At 33.5% G+C, this 13,980-nt stretch overlaps 3 protein-coding genes across 3 annotated transcripts; all 3 read right to left on the bottom strand.

Moving 5' to 3' along the window:
• Positions 1-3,461: 3,461 nt before the first annotated feature.
• LOC135131782 (chymotrypsin-like elastase family member 3A) lies at positions 3,462-4,586 on the bottom strand. The gene is made up of 6 exons (XM_064059630.1): positions 4,518-4,586; positions 4,270-4,448; positions 4,077-4,228; positions 3,939-4,031; positions 3,704-3,840; positions 3,462-3,653 (listed from the first exon to the last, which is right to left on the bottom strand). Exons 1-6 carry the CDS (start codon positions 4,584-4,586, stop codon positions 3,462-3,464), a joined length of 822 nt encoding a protein of 273 aa, XP_063915700.1.
• Positions 4,587-4,770: 184 nt separating this feature from the next.
• LOC135131781 (elastase-1-like) lies at positions 4,771-5,927 on the bottom strand. The gene is made up of 6 exons (XM_064059629.1): positions 5,850-5,927; positions 5,613-5,794; positions 5,393-5,547; positions 5,253-5,345; positions 5,037-5,173; positions 4,771-4,984 (listed from the first exon to the last, which is right to left on the bottom strand). The coding sequence occupies exons 1-6, from the start codon at positions 5,925-5,927 to the stop codon at positions 4,793-4,795; spliced, it is 837 nt and encodes a 278-aa protein (XP_063915699.1). The 3' UTR covers positions 4,771-4,792.
• A 2,338-nt stretch (positions 5,928-8,265) lies between these two features.
• On the bottom strand, positions 8,266-10,095 carry LOC135132092 (heat shock 70 kDa protein II-like). Its single transcript, XM_064060022.1, has 2 exons — positions 9,878-10,095; positions 8,266-9,689 (listed from the first exon to the last, which is right to left on the bottom strand). Exons 1-2 carry the CDS (start codon positions 10,083-10,085, stop codon positions 8,329-8,331), a joined length of 1,569 nt encoding a protein of 522 aa, XP_063916092.1. The 5' UTR covers positions 10,086-10,095; the 3' UTR covers positions 8,266-8,328.
• Positions 10,096-13,980: the final 3,885 nt, after the last annotated feature.

Genomic DNA, 13,980 nt, shown 5'->3' with positions numbered 1-13,980 from the left:
TTATTTCTTTACAGGAAATTAAAAACATGTTTTTGAGTATTGTGTTGTTTAAAGGGTACCATATATATTAAGAAAAAAAGACAAAATATAAACCCTGCCCACCCACCCCCTCTCAATTGTGATTTTTTTTATTCTTACAAACATAAAACGTGTTTAAAATGGTAAATTTTTGTAAGGAAATATGGATTTTGCAATTAGGCTCCGCCTCTAGGTCTGCTAACGAATGAAAACTTCATTACTATTTAGATCAGGGCAGGTAAGGGTGGGACTTAATTTTTGGCTTTATTTTTTTCTTATATTCAAATACATACGATACTCAAAAACATGTTTTTTATTTCTTGTGGAAAAAATAAGTATTTTGCAATTAACTTCCGCCCCCTTGGCTCACGACGAATAAAACATTCATCACAATTGAGATAGGGTGGGTGGGCGGGGCTTATATTTTTCCTTTTTTTCTTAATATGTGTAGTTATCTTTTCAAAACATGAAACTTAAAACATGTTTAAAGTAGTAAATTTGTATAGTGAAATATCAATTTTGCAATTACGCTCCGCCCCTCGACTTACGAATAAAAAAAATTATCAGAATTGAGATAGGGGGGCTGGTGGGGCCTTATATTTTGCCTTTTTTTTTTCTTAATATACATAGTCATCTTTTCATAACAAGAAATTGAAAACATGGTTAAAATGGTACATTTTTTCAAGGAAATATGGATTTTGCAATTATAGGGCGGAGCCTAATGGCAAAATCGATATTTTTTTTATACAAATTTGAAAACAAGTCTACCCATATTAAAACAAAAAGGCAAAATATAAGCCCGCCCACTCGCCCTGTCTCAATTGTGATTATTTTTTTTATTCGCCGTGAATCAAGAGGGTGGAGGTTAACTGCAAAATACTTATTTCTTTACAAGAAATTAAAAACATGTTTTTGAGTATCCTGTTGTTTAAAGGATACCATATATATTAACAAAAAAAGATAAAATATAAACCCTGCCCACCCATTTTTTTTATGTTCTTAGAAACATAAAACGTGTTTAAAATGGTAAATTTTCGTAAGGAAATTTGGATTTTGCAATTAGGCTCCGCCCCTAGGTTTGCCAACGAATGAAAACTTCATAAGTATTTGGATAAGGGCAGCTATCGGTGGGACTTAATCTTTGCCTTTATTTTTTTCTTATACTCAAATATACACGATACTCTAAAACATGTTTTGAATTTCTCCTATACAAATAAGGATTTTGCAGTTAAGCTCCGCCCTCTGGGCTCACGACGAATAAAAAAAATCATCACAATTGAGATAGGGTGGGTGGGCGGGGCTACGTTTTGTCTTTTTCTTCTTAATATGTGTAGACTTATTTCGACAATAAGAAACTTAATCCATCTCAAAAATTCTTGTTATTGTCCATTGTGTAATTTTTCAATAAATCCAATTTTCGATTAACAACTTTTTGAGTTTTCAGTTTTCGGGTTTTTACTTTGAGTATTTCGAATTTTCCGATCTACGATTTTTAATTTTTCCTTTCTTCAATATTTTGATATATTTTTAAAATTTTTCGAGTTTTTGTTTTTCGTTGCTTCATCTTTAGGATTTGCAATTTCTAGATTCCACAATTTTTCTATTTTTGAATTTTAAACATGTTTTAAGTTTCATCTTGTGAAAAGAAATCTACACATATTAAAAGAAAAAGATAAAATATAAGCCCGCCCACCCGCCTTATCTCAATTTTAATTATTTTTTTTTATTCGTCATGAACCAAGGAGGCGAAGCTTAACTGCACAATAATTATTTTTTACAGGAAATTAATAACATATTTTTGAATATCGTGTTGTTCAAAGAATACAGTGTATACTAATAAGAAAATGGCAAAATATAGACCCCGCCCACCCACCCCATTTCAATTGAGATGATTTTTTATTCTTAGAAGCTTAAAACGTGTTTAAAATGTTAAATTTTTGTAGGTAAATCTGGATTTTGGAATTAAGCTCCACCCCTCGATCTGACAAATAATGAAAAATTGAGAATTGAGATCGGGGCGGGTGTGGCTGGAACCAAATCTTCGGCTTTGTTTTTCTCTTAATATACATAGTTTTCTTTGAGCAACCGATTACTTAATATCACGTTTCACATGGAAATTTCTCGTAGAAAACTAAGGATTTTGCAATTAAGCTCCGCCCCCCTGGCTTACGACGAATAAAAAAAATCATCACAATTGAGACAGGGTGAGTGGGCGGGGCTTATAATTTGTCTTGTTTTTTAATATACGTAGTCATCTTTTCATAACAAAAAACTGAAGACATGTCTAAAATGGTACATTTTTGCAAGGAAATATAGATTTTGCATTATGGGGCTCAGCCTAATGGCAAAATCGATATTTCTTAGTACAAATTTTCCATTTTAAACATTTTAAGTTGCATGTTGTGAAAACAAGTCTACACATATTAAAACAAAAAGGCAAAATATAGGCCCGCCCACCCGCCCAGTCTCAATTGTGATGATTTTTTTTATTCGCCGTGAATCAAGAGGGTGGAGTTTAACTGCAAAATTATTTCTTTACAAGAAATTTAAAACATGTTTTTGAGTATCGTGTTGTTTAAAGAATACCATGTGTACTAAGAAAAAAAGACACAATATAAACCCCGCCCTCTCACCCCCTCTCAATTGTGATGACTTTTTTTATTCGTAGAAACATAAAACGTGTTTAAAATGGTAAATTTTTGTAAGGAAATATGGATTTTGCAATTAGGCTCCGCCCCTAAGTTTGTCAACGAATGAAAACTTCATTAGTATTTAGATCAGTGCAGGTATGGGTGGGACTTAATCTTTGGCTTTATTTTTTTCATATACTCAAATGTACGCGATACTCTAAAACATGTTTTGAATTTCTCCTAGACAAATAAGGATTTTGCAGTTAAGCTCTGCCTTCTTGGCTCACAACGAATAAAAAAATCATCATGATTGAGATAGGGTGGGTGGGCGGGGCTACGTTTTGTTTTTTTCTTCTGAATATGTGGACACTTATTTCGACAATAAGAAACTTACTCCATCTCAAAAATTCTTGTTACTGTCCATTGTGTAATTTTTCGATAAATCCAATTTTTTGAGTTTTCAGTGTTCGGGTTTTTACTTTGAGTGTTTCGAATTTTCCGTTACACGATTTTTAATTTTTCCTTTCTTCAATATTTTGATTTGCAATTTTTTTAATTTTTCGAGTTTTTCGTTTTTCGTTGCTTCACCTTTGGGATTTGCAATTTCTAGATTCAACAATTTTTCGATTTTTGAATTTTTCGGTTCTTCGAAAACAGGCTTTCGGACACCGTAAAATACCAAAATTGATATATATATATATATATAACCTGAATTGTCAATAGCGTATTCATATATATTTTTTATTTGCATTAACAAAAATATATTAATTACAATGTAATACATATTTCCCTATTTTTTTTGCTTTGCGAACTTCATCCTTGATTGTATTTTTTAAAATTCACTCCAGTCACTCTCGATATCCACGCAATGTAGGCCGAAACTCTCGTATACACCGAGTTGTTGTGCACCAGTTCGCAGTTTGCAGACCGAGCCAAATAGCTGGTTATTCCAATTTGGATGCGCTTTTTATTTTTGACGATAAACAAAGGCCCACCGCTGTCGCCCTACAAAACAACCAATAACCACCCTCATTGCACCTATTAATAAAGTATACATCGCAAGCTTTCCCTTCCGCTAGAGTAGAAGCTGCACAGATTTCCGTGTGCAAGTAGCGGCGATGACCAGTACATTTCTTGTAACTAGTGATATGGAATTTGGCCTTCCGCATCCTGTGCGGCGTCCGACGGGCATCTAAAATTTTCAACATTAATAAAAACAATCACGCGCCATCTAGAGTCCGATAGCTCAACCACAACAACGCATCGTGCTCTTAAATTATATCTGCATACCATTAATCACCCCGAAACCAGTCAAATACGCCGTCTTCTTCACCAGCGGCTCTTGATCATTAATATGCAGCCGAATTAGCTGCACTTTCGACCCTTCAAAAACCTTTTTACACTTTCGTTACACCAAACATCCCTTACCTAGTTTAGCAGGTGTTTTCAGTTTCAACAACCCGATGTCGTTCTTGTCCGTCCTGAGATACGTCGGATAAATAAAAGTTTTTTTAATGGCGTGAAGTTGGCCGTTTTTGCCACTCCTGTAGATGCTCCCCAACGCTGCATAGATCTCAGTCCTGAATTATTCACTTGAATGGCTGCCAAGATCTGTACTTACGGTTTAAAAGGTTTTGAATGTTTGTCTTCTTGGATGCAATGAGCGGCGGTTAAAACCCAGCTGGGGTGGATTAAACTGCCCCCGCAGAAACTGAAGAATTGCTTGGAATTTATTTTTTGGAGGAGGTTGGCGTGGTAGGGGTATTTTCCAGCGGCGGGCTCCGTGGGTTTGAAGCGGCCCTAAATAAGGTAGTAGTGTTTTGGGACGCCACTGCGCACTGGTATCAGACCAGGTAGATTTATACGTACGTTTACTATAGGGGTTGCGCTTGTGGGGGAAATACATAAGTAGAAAAGTAAGAGGGTTTTCGGACCCATCAAAACTAACTCTCATTGGATAACAATAACCAAATGGACGGACTAAGTAATACCAATTTTATTACATTTTTTGTACATGGTCGTTACTGAATAAAAACTGTTAACACTGATTACTGGCTAATTTAAAATATATAATCTACGTCTAGTCGCAGCACCGGAAAAATATTTCCTGCCACGACACTACTTTACTTTAGTCGAATATTTTATTAATTTTTATTGTAGCGTGTAAAATTTATGCCAGTGACTCGAGATATCCAAGAAATGTAGGCAGACACTCGAGTATAAACGGAATTATTAAAGGCCACTCGGCATATTGGTAGGAGCGCCAGGTGACTTGTAATGCCAACTTGGATGTATTTACCATTTTTCGTGATGAATAGTGGCCCCCCGCTGTCCCCCTAAAAAATACAGGTGTATTTTGTGACTACTGATTTTTTAATAATACCGTACTTTACAGGCTTTTCCCTCGGAAATTTTCGACGCTGCGCAAATTTCACTGGTCTTGAACTGCGCCTCACTGAAGCATTTGTCGTAGTTGCTTATGTGTAAGACGGCTTTTCGCAGTCTTTGGGGGGTTTGGTAGAAATCTGTAACGATTATTTAGTGTGCCGCTTGCTTGGAATGACGACAAGGTGTAAATGTGCCGCCTTTCGCAAATATGCATACCATTAATAATCCCAAATCCTGTAAGATAAGCGGTTTGATTCAAAAGCGATTCTTTGTTGTTGGTATGCAACTGAATAAGCTTGACGTTAGGTCCTTAAACACGAAATGAAAAATTTGTAGACATTTTCATCCAGAATTACCTAATTGTGCCGACGTTTTCAGCTTTAGTAAACCAATGTCGTGCCTACCTCCTGTACTCAAATACAAGGGGTGGATTATCACCCTTTCAACCCTCAAAATCTGGGCTTGCTTACCGCTTCTGTAGACGCTCCCCAAAGCCACAAAAGCGTCACTTCTTCAATTCAATTTTGCTTGAATACCCACATTTACTAATATACCTGGTGGCAATAATTAACTTACGGTTTAAGTTTCGGATAGTCTTCATCCAACTGGATACAGTGTGCCGCCGTTAGAATCCATCTAGGGTGGATTAAACTACCCCCACAGAAACTATGGTAAGATTTCCCGTCATCCCTGCGTTCCATTAAACTAGCATGGAACGGAAATTGACCCAAATTGGGTTCAATGGGTTTAGAAAAACCCTATTTTGTAACAATTTCAAAAATTTTGTCGTTCGATATTACAAAGTACACTTACGTTCACAATGGGTTTGGTTTTCACTTTCAAAATCAAACAAATTGTTATTAATAATAATAATGTGAAATAGATTCGCATTCTCTGGAACTGTCATTAGCACGGGTGATGTATTTGAGGCTTTGTTTAATCTGATTGATACCATCATTAAACACAAAGCGGATGAAACGAAGGTAAACATTAAACACAAATTATATTTATTTTTTAGTCGGTGTAGTGTAACAAAAAAAATATTGTCAAGGTGAGCTGTGACACTTATTCATTATTTATTTATTTGGAGTTTTAATAAATACAGGGATAATTTTTCATGTTGCACCCTCTTGTATTCGTTCACTGATCACCCCAATCTCGTCCTCTTCGAGCCGCCCCTTATTCAAAGCTATACTAAAAGTCTTAATCGTGTCCCCCCTCGCCGTAATCCATATAATAAAAAAATCATCACAATTGACACAGGGTGGGTGGGCGGGGCTTATATTTTGTCTCGTTTTTTAATATACGTAGTCATCTTTTCACAACAAAAACTGAAGACATGTCTAAAATGGTACATTTTTGCACGGAAATATGAATTTTTCATTATGGGGCTCAGCCTAATGGCAAAATCGATATTTTTTAATACAAATTTTCCATTTTAAACATTTTAAGTTTCATGTTGTGAAAACAAGTCTACACATATTCAAACAAAAAGGCAAAATATAAGCCCGCCCACCCGCCCTGTCTCAATTGTGATGATTTTTTTTATTCGCCGTGAATCAAGAGGGTGGAGCTTAACTGCAAAGTTATTTCATTACAAGAAATTAAAAATATGTTTTTAAGTTTTGTGTTCAAAGAATACCATCTATATTAAGAAAATAAAGACAAAATATTTACCCCGCCCACCCACCCAATCTCAATTGTGATGATTTTTTTTATTCTTAGAAACATTAAACTTGTTTAAAATGGTATTTTTTGTAAGGAATTATGGATTTTGCAATTCGGCTCCGCCCCTAGGTTTGCCAACGAATGAAGTAGTAGTATTTCGATCAGGGTAGGTATGGGTGGGCCTTAATTTTTGGCTTTATTTTTTTCTTATACTCAAATATACACGATACTCTAAAACATGTTTTGAATTTCTCCTAGACCAATAAGGATTTTGCAGTTAAGCTCCGCCCTCTTGGCTCACGACGAATAAAAAAATCATCACAATTGAGATAGGATGGGTGGGCGGGGTTACCTTTTGTCTTTTTTTTTTCTTAATATGTGTAGACTTTTTTCGACAATAAGAAACTTAATCCATCTCAAAAATTCTTGCTACTGTCCATAGTGCAATTTTTCAATAAATCCAATTTTCGATTAACAACTTTTTGAGTTTTCAGTGTTTGGGTTTTTACTTTGAGCGTTTCGAATTTTCAGTTACACAATTTTTAATTTTTCCTTTCTTCAATATTTTATTTGCAATTTTTTTAATTTTTCGAGTTTTTGTTTTTCGTTGCTTCACCTTTGGGATTTGCAATTTCTAGATTCCACAATTTTTTTATTTTTGAATTTTAAACATGTTTTAAGTTTCATCTTGTGAAAAGAAATCTACACATATTAAAAGAAAAAGATAAAATATAAGCCCCCCAACCCGCCCTATCTCAATTTTAATTATTTTTTTTTTTTTTGTCATAATCCAAGGAGGCGAAGCTTAAGTGCACAATAATTATTTTTTTTACAGGAAATTAAAAACATGTTTTTGAATATCGTGTTGTTCAAAGAATACAGTGTATATTAATAAGAAAATGGCAAAATATAGACCCCGCCCACCCACCCCATTTCAATTGAGATGATTTTTTATTCTTAGAAGCTTAAAACGTATTTAAAATGTTAAATTTTTGTAGGTAAATATGGATTTTGGAATTAGGCTCCACCCATCGAGATCGTTTTGTCAGATGACAAAGAATGAAAAATTGAGAATTGAGATCGGGGCGGGTGTGGCTGGAACCAAATCTTCGGCTTTGTTGTTCTCTAATATACACAGGTTTCTTTGAACAACACAATTACTTAAGACCAAGTTTCACATGGTAATTTCTCCTAGAAAAATAAGGATTTTGCAATTAAGCTCCGCCCCCCTGGTTTACGACGAATAAAAAAAAATCATCAGAATTGAGACAGGGTGGGTGGGCGGGGCTTATATTTTGTCTTGTTTTTTAATATACGTAGTCATCTTTTCAAAACAAAAAACTGAAGACATGTCTAAAATGGTACATTTTTGCAAAGAAATATGAATTTTTCATTATGGGGCTCAGCCTAATGGCAAAATCGATATTTTTTAATACAAATTTTCCATTTTAAACATTTTAAGTTTCATGTTGTGAAAACAAGTCTGCACATATTAAAACAAAAAGGCAAAATATAATATTTTTTAGTCGGTGTAGTGTAACAAAAAAAAATATTGTCAAGGTGAGCTGTGACACTTATTCATTATTTATTTATTTGGAGTTTTAATAAATACAGTGACAATTTTTCATGTTTCACCCTCTTGTATTCGTTCACTGATCACCCCAATCTCGTCTTCTTCGAGCCGCCCCTTATTCAAAGCTATACTAAAAGTCTTAATCGTGTCCCCTCTCGCCGTAATCCATATAATCCCATAGTTGTTAATCTGCATGGTCACTTCTATGTTCCTATTTTTAGCCGACGGCTTAATCCACTTGATCTCGTGAGCCCCCAGAAGCACATTTTTACTACAGTCCAAATCCCCTCCTTCGTACACTGACAAAATACACCCCTGCCTCCTCTGCTTACTATTCTTCACCACGTGGTTGTGCTTAGAATTGGCCGGCAGAGGCGTATTTCGTGCAAAATTGAAAAAAATACTATCTTCATCTAGAACCGTCCCGATTGACAATGGAAGAACGTCAATCAGAAGCGAGCTAGCTCCTTGAAGATTTTTAACAAAGTCGGCTTCAATAGCAGCCCCTATCGCTATAGCTTCATCCGCATTAATATTCCTTTGAATGGGTTTATTGTTAAAGTACTCTTTAAGAAGCGCCTCTAGTTTAGGAATGCGCGACGAACCCCCCACTAGTAGTACCTCATCTATATCCTCTCTACTAAGTCGTCGATTTTTAATACACGCATCCACAATCTTGATTGTTTCTTTGAAAAGATCTTCATTCAGCTCTTCAAACTTCTCCCGCGTTATTTCCAACTCACTCGTGGCCAAAAATTCCGGTACTACGGTGGTACTTTTCGCCGTTGCTAGAATCTTCTTCGCCCGTTCGCACTGCCCGATGATGCTCCACATGAAGCGTTTGTTCTCCCTCACCGCCACGTTGCACCTGGTTTCCACCTCCCCCACCACGTACTCCACCAACCTGTTCAAAAAATCCTGCCCCCCTAGGTGAGTATTCCCGGCTACTGAGAGCACGGTGATGTTTCCACTGCACGTCTTCACTATAGACACGTCGAAGGTACCGCCGCCCAGGTCGTAAATCAGGATGGTTTTTTCTCGGGTGGTACTGCGGTTGTCGTGGATGTAGGCCAGGGCGGCAGCGCTCGGTTCGTTGATCAGTTTGATCACTTCCAAGCCGGCGATTTTGGCGGCGTCTCTGGTGGCGGCGCGCTGGTTGTTGTTGAAGTACGCCGGTACTGTAATCACGGCTTTGGATATTTTCTGGCCGAGGTAGTTCTGGGCGTCGACTTTGAGCTTGTGGAGGATTCGGGCGCACACTTCTTCGGGGAGGATGTGGATCTTGTGGGATTCGTGGTCGACTTCGATTTTTATTTCGCCGTTGGTACCGCGGATGAAGTTGTAGGTGAGCGAGGATTTGCAGGATTCGATGTCGGGGTCGTCGTGCAGGCACCCAATGAGGCGCTTTATTTCTGGAAATTAAAAATTGAGGTTAAAATTGCTTAATCATTGTAATAGATAGTTTATCGTAGCTGCAAACATATTTCACAATCTTTCATAAAATAAACAGCTCCGTACTTTTATTTTGTACCTATTTTAGTAATTTTGTTTTTGACATTTAATAAATAATAATAGAACATATATTTTATACAGTACGTACCGTAAATTCCGTTTGAAGGTTTAGATGCTGCCTCATGTTTGGCCGTTTTTCCGACCAGGGTGTTATTATTTTTCCCATAATATACGAAAGACAGCGTTGTTCTGTTGCCCTCACTGTTCGGAATGACATCTATTCTTCCGTTTCGTTTAACAGCGATGCAAGAATTCGTTGTCCCCAGGTCGATCCCTACAACTAAATCAGCCTCCATGATTGCGATATCAAACTGATTATTTTGTGAAACAATAAATCACTCAGTTTATGTTTTCCAAGAGCCGAGATTATCTTATCAATGAAATCAAGTAAACAATTTTTAAAACTTGCTGTTGACGTTGAACTTCCCGTTGCACTTGATGTTTTTACCGTTTTAGACATGTTTTAAGTTTCTTGTTGTCGAAATAAGTCTACACATATTAAGAAAACAAGGCAAAATGTTGACCCGCCCACCCACCCCATCTCAATTGCGATTATTTTTTTTATTCGTTGTGAGTCTACGAGGGCTTATATCCCGTGCTGGTACCTACTTTAAAGAAATAAATAAATAATAATTAATATTTCTTTCCGTTTTGGGAATTTTCAATATTTCGTTTCTTCGATTTTTTATTTTTTCATTTTTTAAACTTTCGATTTTTCAGCTTTTCGACTGTTTTATATTTCTATTTCTTAATTTTTCAAATTCTCGACATTGTAATTTTTCATTTTTAAAATTCTAGATTTTTCGATTTCTCGAGTTCTCAATTCTTCTATATTTTAATTTTTTTATTTTCCCAATTTTTAAATTTTCGATTTCTAGATTTTTTTATTTTCCGATGTCTCAATTTTCCGATGTTTCAATGATACGATTTCTTAATTTTTGTCCTCTCTCAATTTTGCGGTTTTTAAATATTTCGATTTTTCAATTTTTCAAATTTTCACGTTTCTAAATTTTCAGTTTTCCATTTTTGAAGTAACTTTTTTTCCATTTCTCGACTTCCTGAAGTTTCAGTTTTCAATTCTTCAATTCTTCAATTTTTCGATTTTTTCAGCTTACGATTTTTCGACTTTGCTTTTTTAGTTTTTCGATTTCTCAATTTTCCAATTTTTTAATTTCTCAGTTTTTGAATATTTCTTCAGTTATGAGATTTTTCAATATTTCGATTTTTCGACTTTTCAATTGCCGGATTTTTTTTGATTTCTAGATTTTTTACTTTTTGGATTTTCAATTTTTTGCTAATCTTTAGATTTTTCAATTTTTCGATTGTTTTATTCTTCGTTTTCTCAATTTTTCAACTTTTCGATGTCAATTTTTAAAATTCTAGCTTTTTCGATATCTCGAGTTTTCAGTTCTTCTATATTTCAGTTTTTCGAATTTTTAAATTTTCGATTTTCCAGTTTTTCTTTTTTAAAATTTTTCGATTTCTCGATTTATCGAATTCAGATGTTTCGTGGTTTTTATTGTTCATTTTCTCGATTTATCAATTTTTTTAATTTTCAACTTTTCTTTTCGGCTTTCGAGTCCTCAATTTCTCGATCTTTTGATTTTTCGATTTCTCGATGTCTCAGTTTTTGAATTTTTCGATGTTTCGATTTTTGGGTTTCTCGATTTTCCAATTTTTCAATGTTTCAATTTTTTAGTTATCGGATTTTTCAGTTTTTCGATTTTTAAATTTTTAATTTTCGAACTTTTTTTTTTTGCTTTTTTGTTTGAAATTCTAGATTCTTCAATTTTGCGATATCTTAATTGTTCAATGTTTTAAATTTTTCAATTTTTCAAATTTTAACGTTGCTAAATTTTCAGTTTTCCGATTTCCCAATCGATCTATTTTCGATTTTCTCACTTCTCAAAGTTTCGATTTTTCAGTTCTGCAATTCTTCGATTTTTCGACTTCGCTTTATTGGGTTTTCGATTTCTCAATTTTTTAATTCCTCAATTTTTGGATATTTCTTTCAGTTTTGAGATTTTTCAATATTTTGATTCTTCGACGTTTCGATTTTTCGATTTCTGGATTTTTCGATTTTTTATTTTTGGGTTTTTGAATTTTTCGTTTTTTTAACTTTAGATTTTCCAATTTTTCGTTTGGTCTATATTTCAATTTTTCAATTTTTCTACTTTCCGGTTCTATTTTTCAATTTTTCGAATTTTTAAATTTTCGATTTTTCAATTTTTTGAAATCTCGATTTATCGAGATTTGGATGTTTCGATTTTTTGATTGTTCAATCTCGATTTATCAATTTTTCCATTTTTAACTTTCCGATTTTTCGATTTTGGCCTATTTCGGTTTCTCGATTTTTCGACTTGTCGACTTTTCGACTCCTCGATTTTTCGATTTCTCGATGTCTCAGTTTCTGAATTTTTCGATTTGTCGGTTTTTCGATTTTTACTTTTCGACTTTTCGGTTTTTCTGTTTCGATTTTTATGTTATTCGATTTTTCAATTTTCCAATTGTTTTTAATTGTCGAGTTTCGATTTCTCGATTTGTTGATTTTTTAGTTTTTCGATTTTCAAATTTAAATTTTTCAATTTTTATTTTTTTATTTTTTGATTTTTATATTTCTCCATTTTTCAATTTTACGATATTTTAATTTTTCAATGTTATAAATTGTTCGATTTTTATGTTCTTCAATATTTTTTAATTTCTCAAATTTTGACGTTTCAGAATTTTCAGATTTCCGATTTCTCAATTAATCTACTTTTTGATTTCCCAAAGTTTCGATCTTTCAGTTCTTCAATTTTTCGATTTTTCAGATTTTTGGTTTTCCAATTTTTCAGTGTTTCGATTTTTTAGTTATCGGATTTTTCAATTTTTCGATTTTTTAAATATTGGAGTTTCGAATTCTCGATTTGTCGATTTTTCAGTTTTTCGATTTTTAAATTTTAAATTTTCTAACTTTTTTTGCTTTTTTGTTTGGATTTCTAGATTCTTCAATTTTGCGATATTTTAATTGTTCAATGTTTTAAATTTGCAATTTTTCAGATTTTGACGTTGCTAAATTTTCAGTTTTCCGATTTCTCAATCGATCTATTTTTGATTTTTCCACTTTTCAAAGTTTCGATTTTTCAGTTCTGCAATTCTTCGATTTTTCGACTTCGCTTTATTGGTTTTTCGATTTCTCAATTTTTAATTCCTCGATTTTTGGATATTTCTTTTAGTTTTGAGATTTTCCAATATTTCGATTCTTCGACGTTTCGATTTTTCTATTTCTGGATTTTTCGATTTTTTATTTTTGGGTTTTTGAGTTTTTCGTTTTTTTAACTTTAGATTTTCCAATTTTTCGTTTGGTCTATATTTCAATTTTTCAATTTTTCTACTTTCCGGTTCTATTTTTCAATTTTTCGAATTTTTAAATTTTCGATTTTTCAATTTTTTGAAATCTCGATTTATCGAGATTTGGATGTTTCGATTTTTTGATTGTTCAATTTTTCCATTTTTAACTTTTTTTAATTTTACGATATTTTAATATTTCAATGTTTTAAATTTTAGATTTTTCGATTTTTCAGTTCTTCAATAGTTTTTAATTTTCCACATTTTGACGTTTCAGAATTTTCAGATTTTCGATTTCTCAATTAATCTACTTTTTGATTTCCCAAAGTTTCGATCTTTTCAGTTCTTCAATTTTTCGATTTTTCAGTTTTTCGATTTTTTAGAGTTGCGATTTTTCGACTTTGCTTTTTAATATTTTGTTCAATTTTGTGATTTTTCAGTTTTTCGACTCTTAGTATTTCGACTTTTCGATTTTTCTAATTCTGGATATTTCGATTTTTCAATTTTTCGACTTTTTTATACTTCGATTTCTTAATTTTTGAACTTCTCGATTTTCTAACTTTTCAGTTTTTAAAATTTTAGGTTTTTCGATTTCTCAACTTTTCGGTTCTTCTATCTCAATTTTTCAATTTTCGGAATTTTTAAATTTTTGATTTTCCGTTTTTTTTTATTTTTCTATTTTCAACATCCATACTTAAAATCGGCAAAAATTATGTTACTAAGGGAGAATAAAAAAGCAAAAATTAAATCTTAAATCTGCCTTAAAACTTGAGAAAATTGCGTCAGTTTCGGTACTACGCCACTGTACAAAATTAAAACTTTTCCCTAAATTCCAACCTTGCGCCGCCACTGCTATTAGACAAA

This window comes from Zophobas morio, unplaced genomic scaffold (assembly GCF_036711695.1).
Source record: "Zophobas morio isolate AGI-343-1 ecotype UQ-CSIRO unplaced genomic scaffold, CSIRO_AGI_Zmor_V1 ptg000021l, whole genome shotgun sequence".
In the NCBI taxonomy this organism is placed as follows: domain Eukaryota; kingdom Metazoa; phylum Arthropoda; class Insecta; order Coleoptera; family Tenebrionidae; genus Zophobas; species Zophobas morio.
Note: the sequence above shows the minus strand (reverse complement) of the source record. Positions and strands in the feature narration are given on the sequence as shown.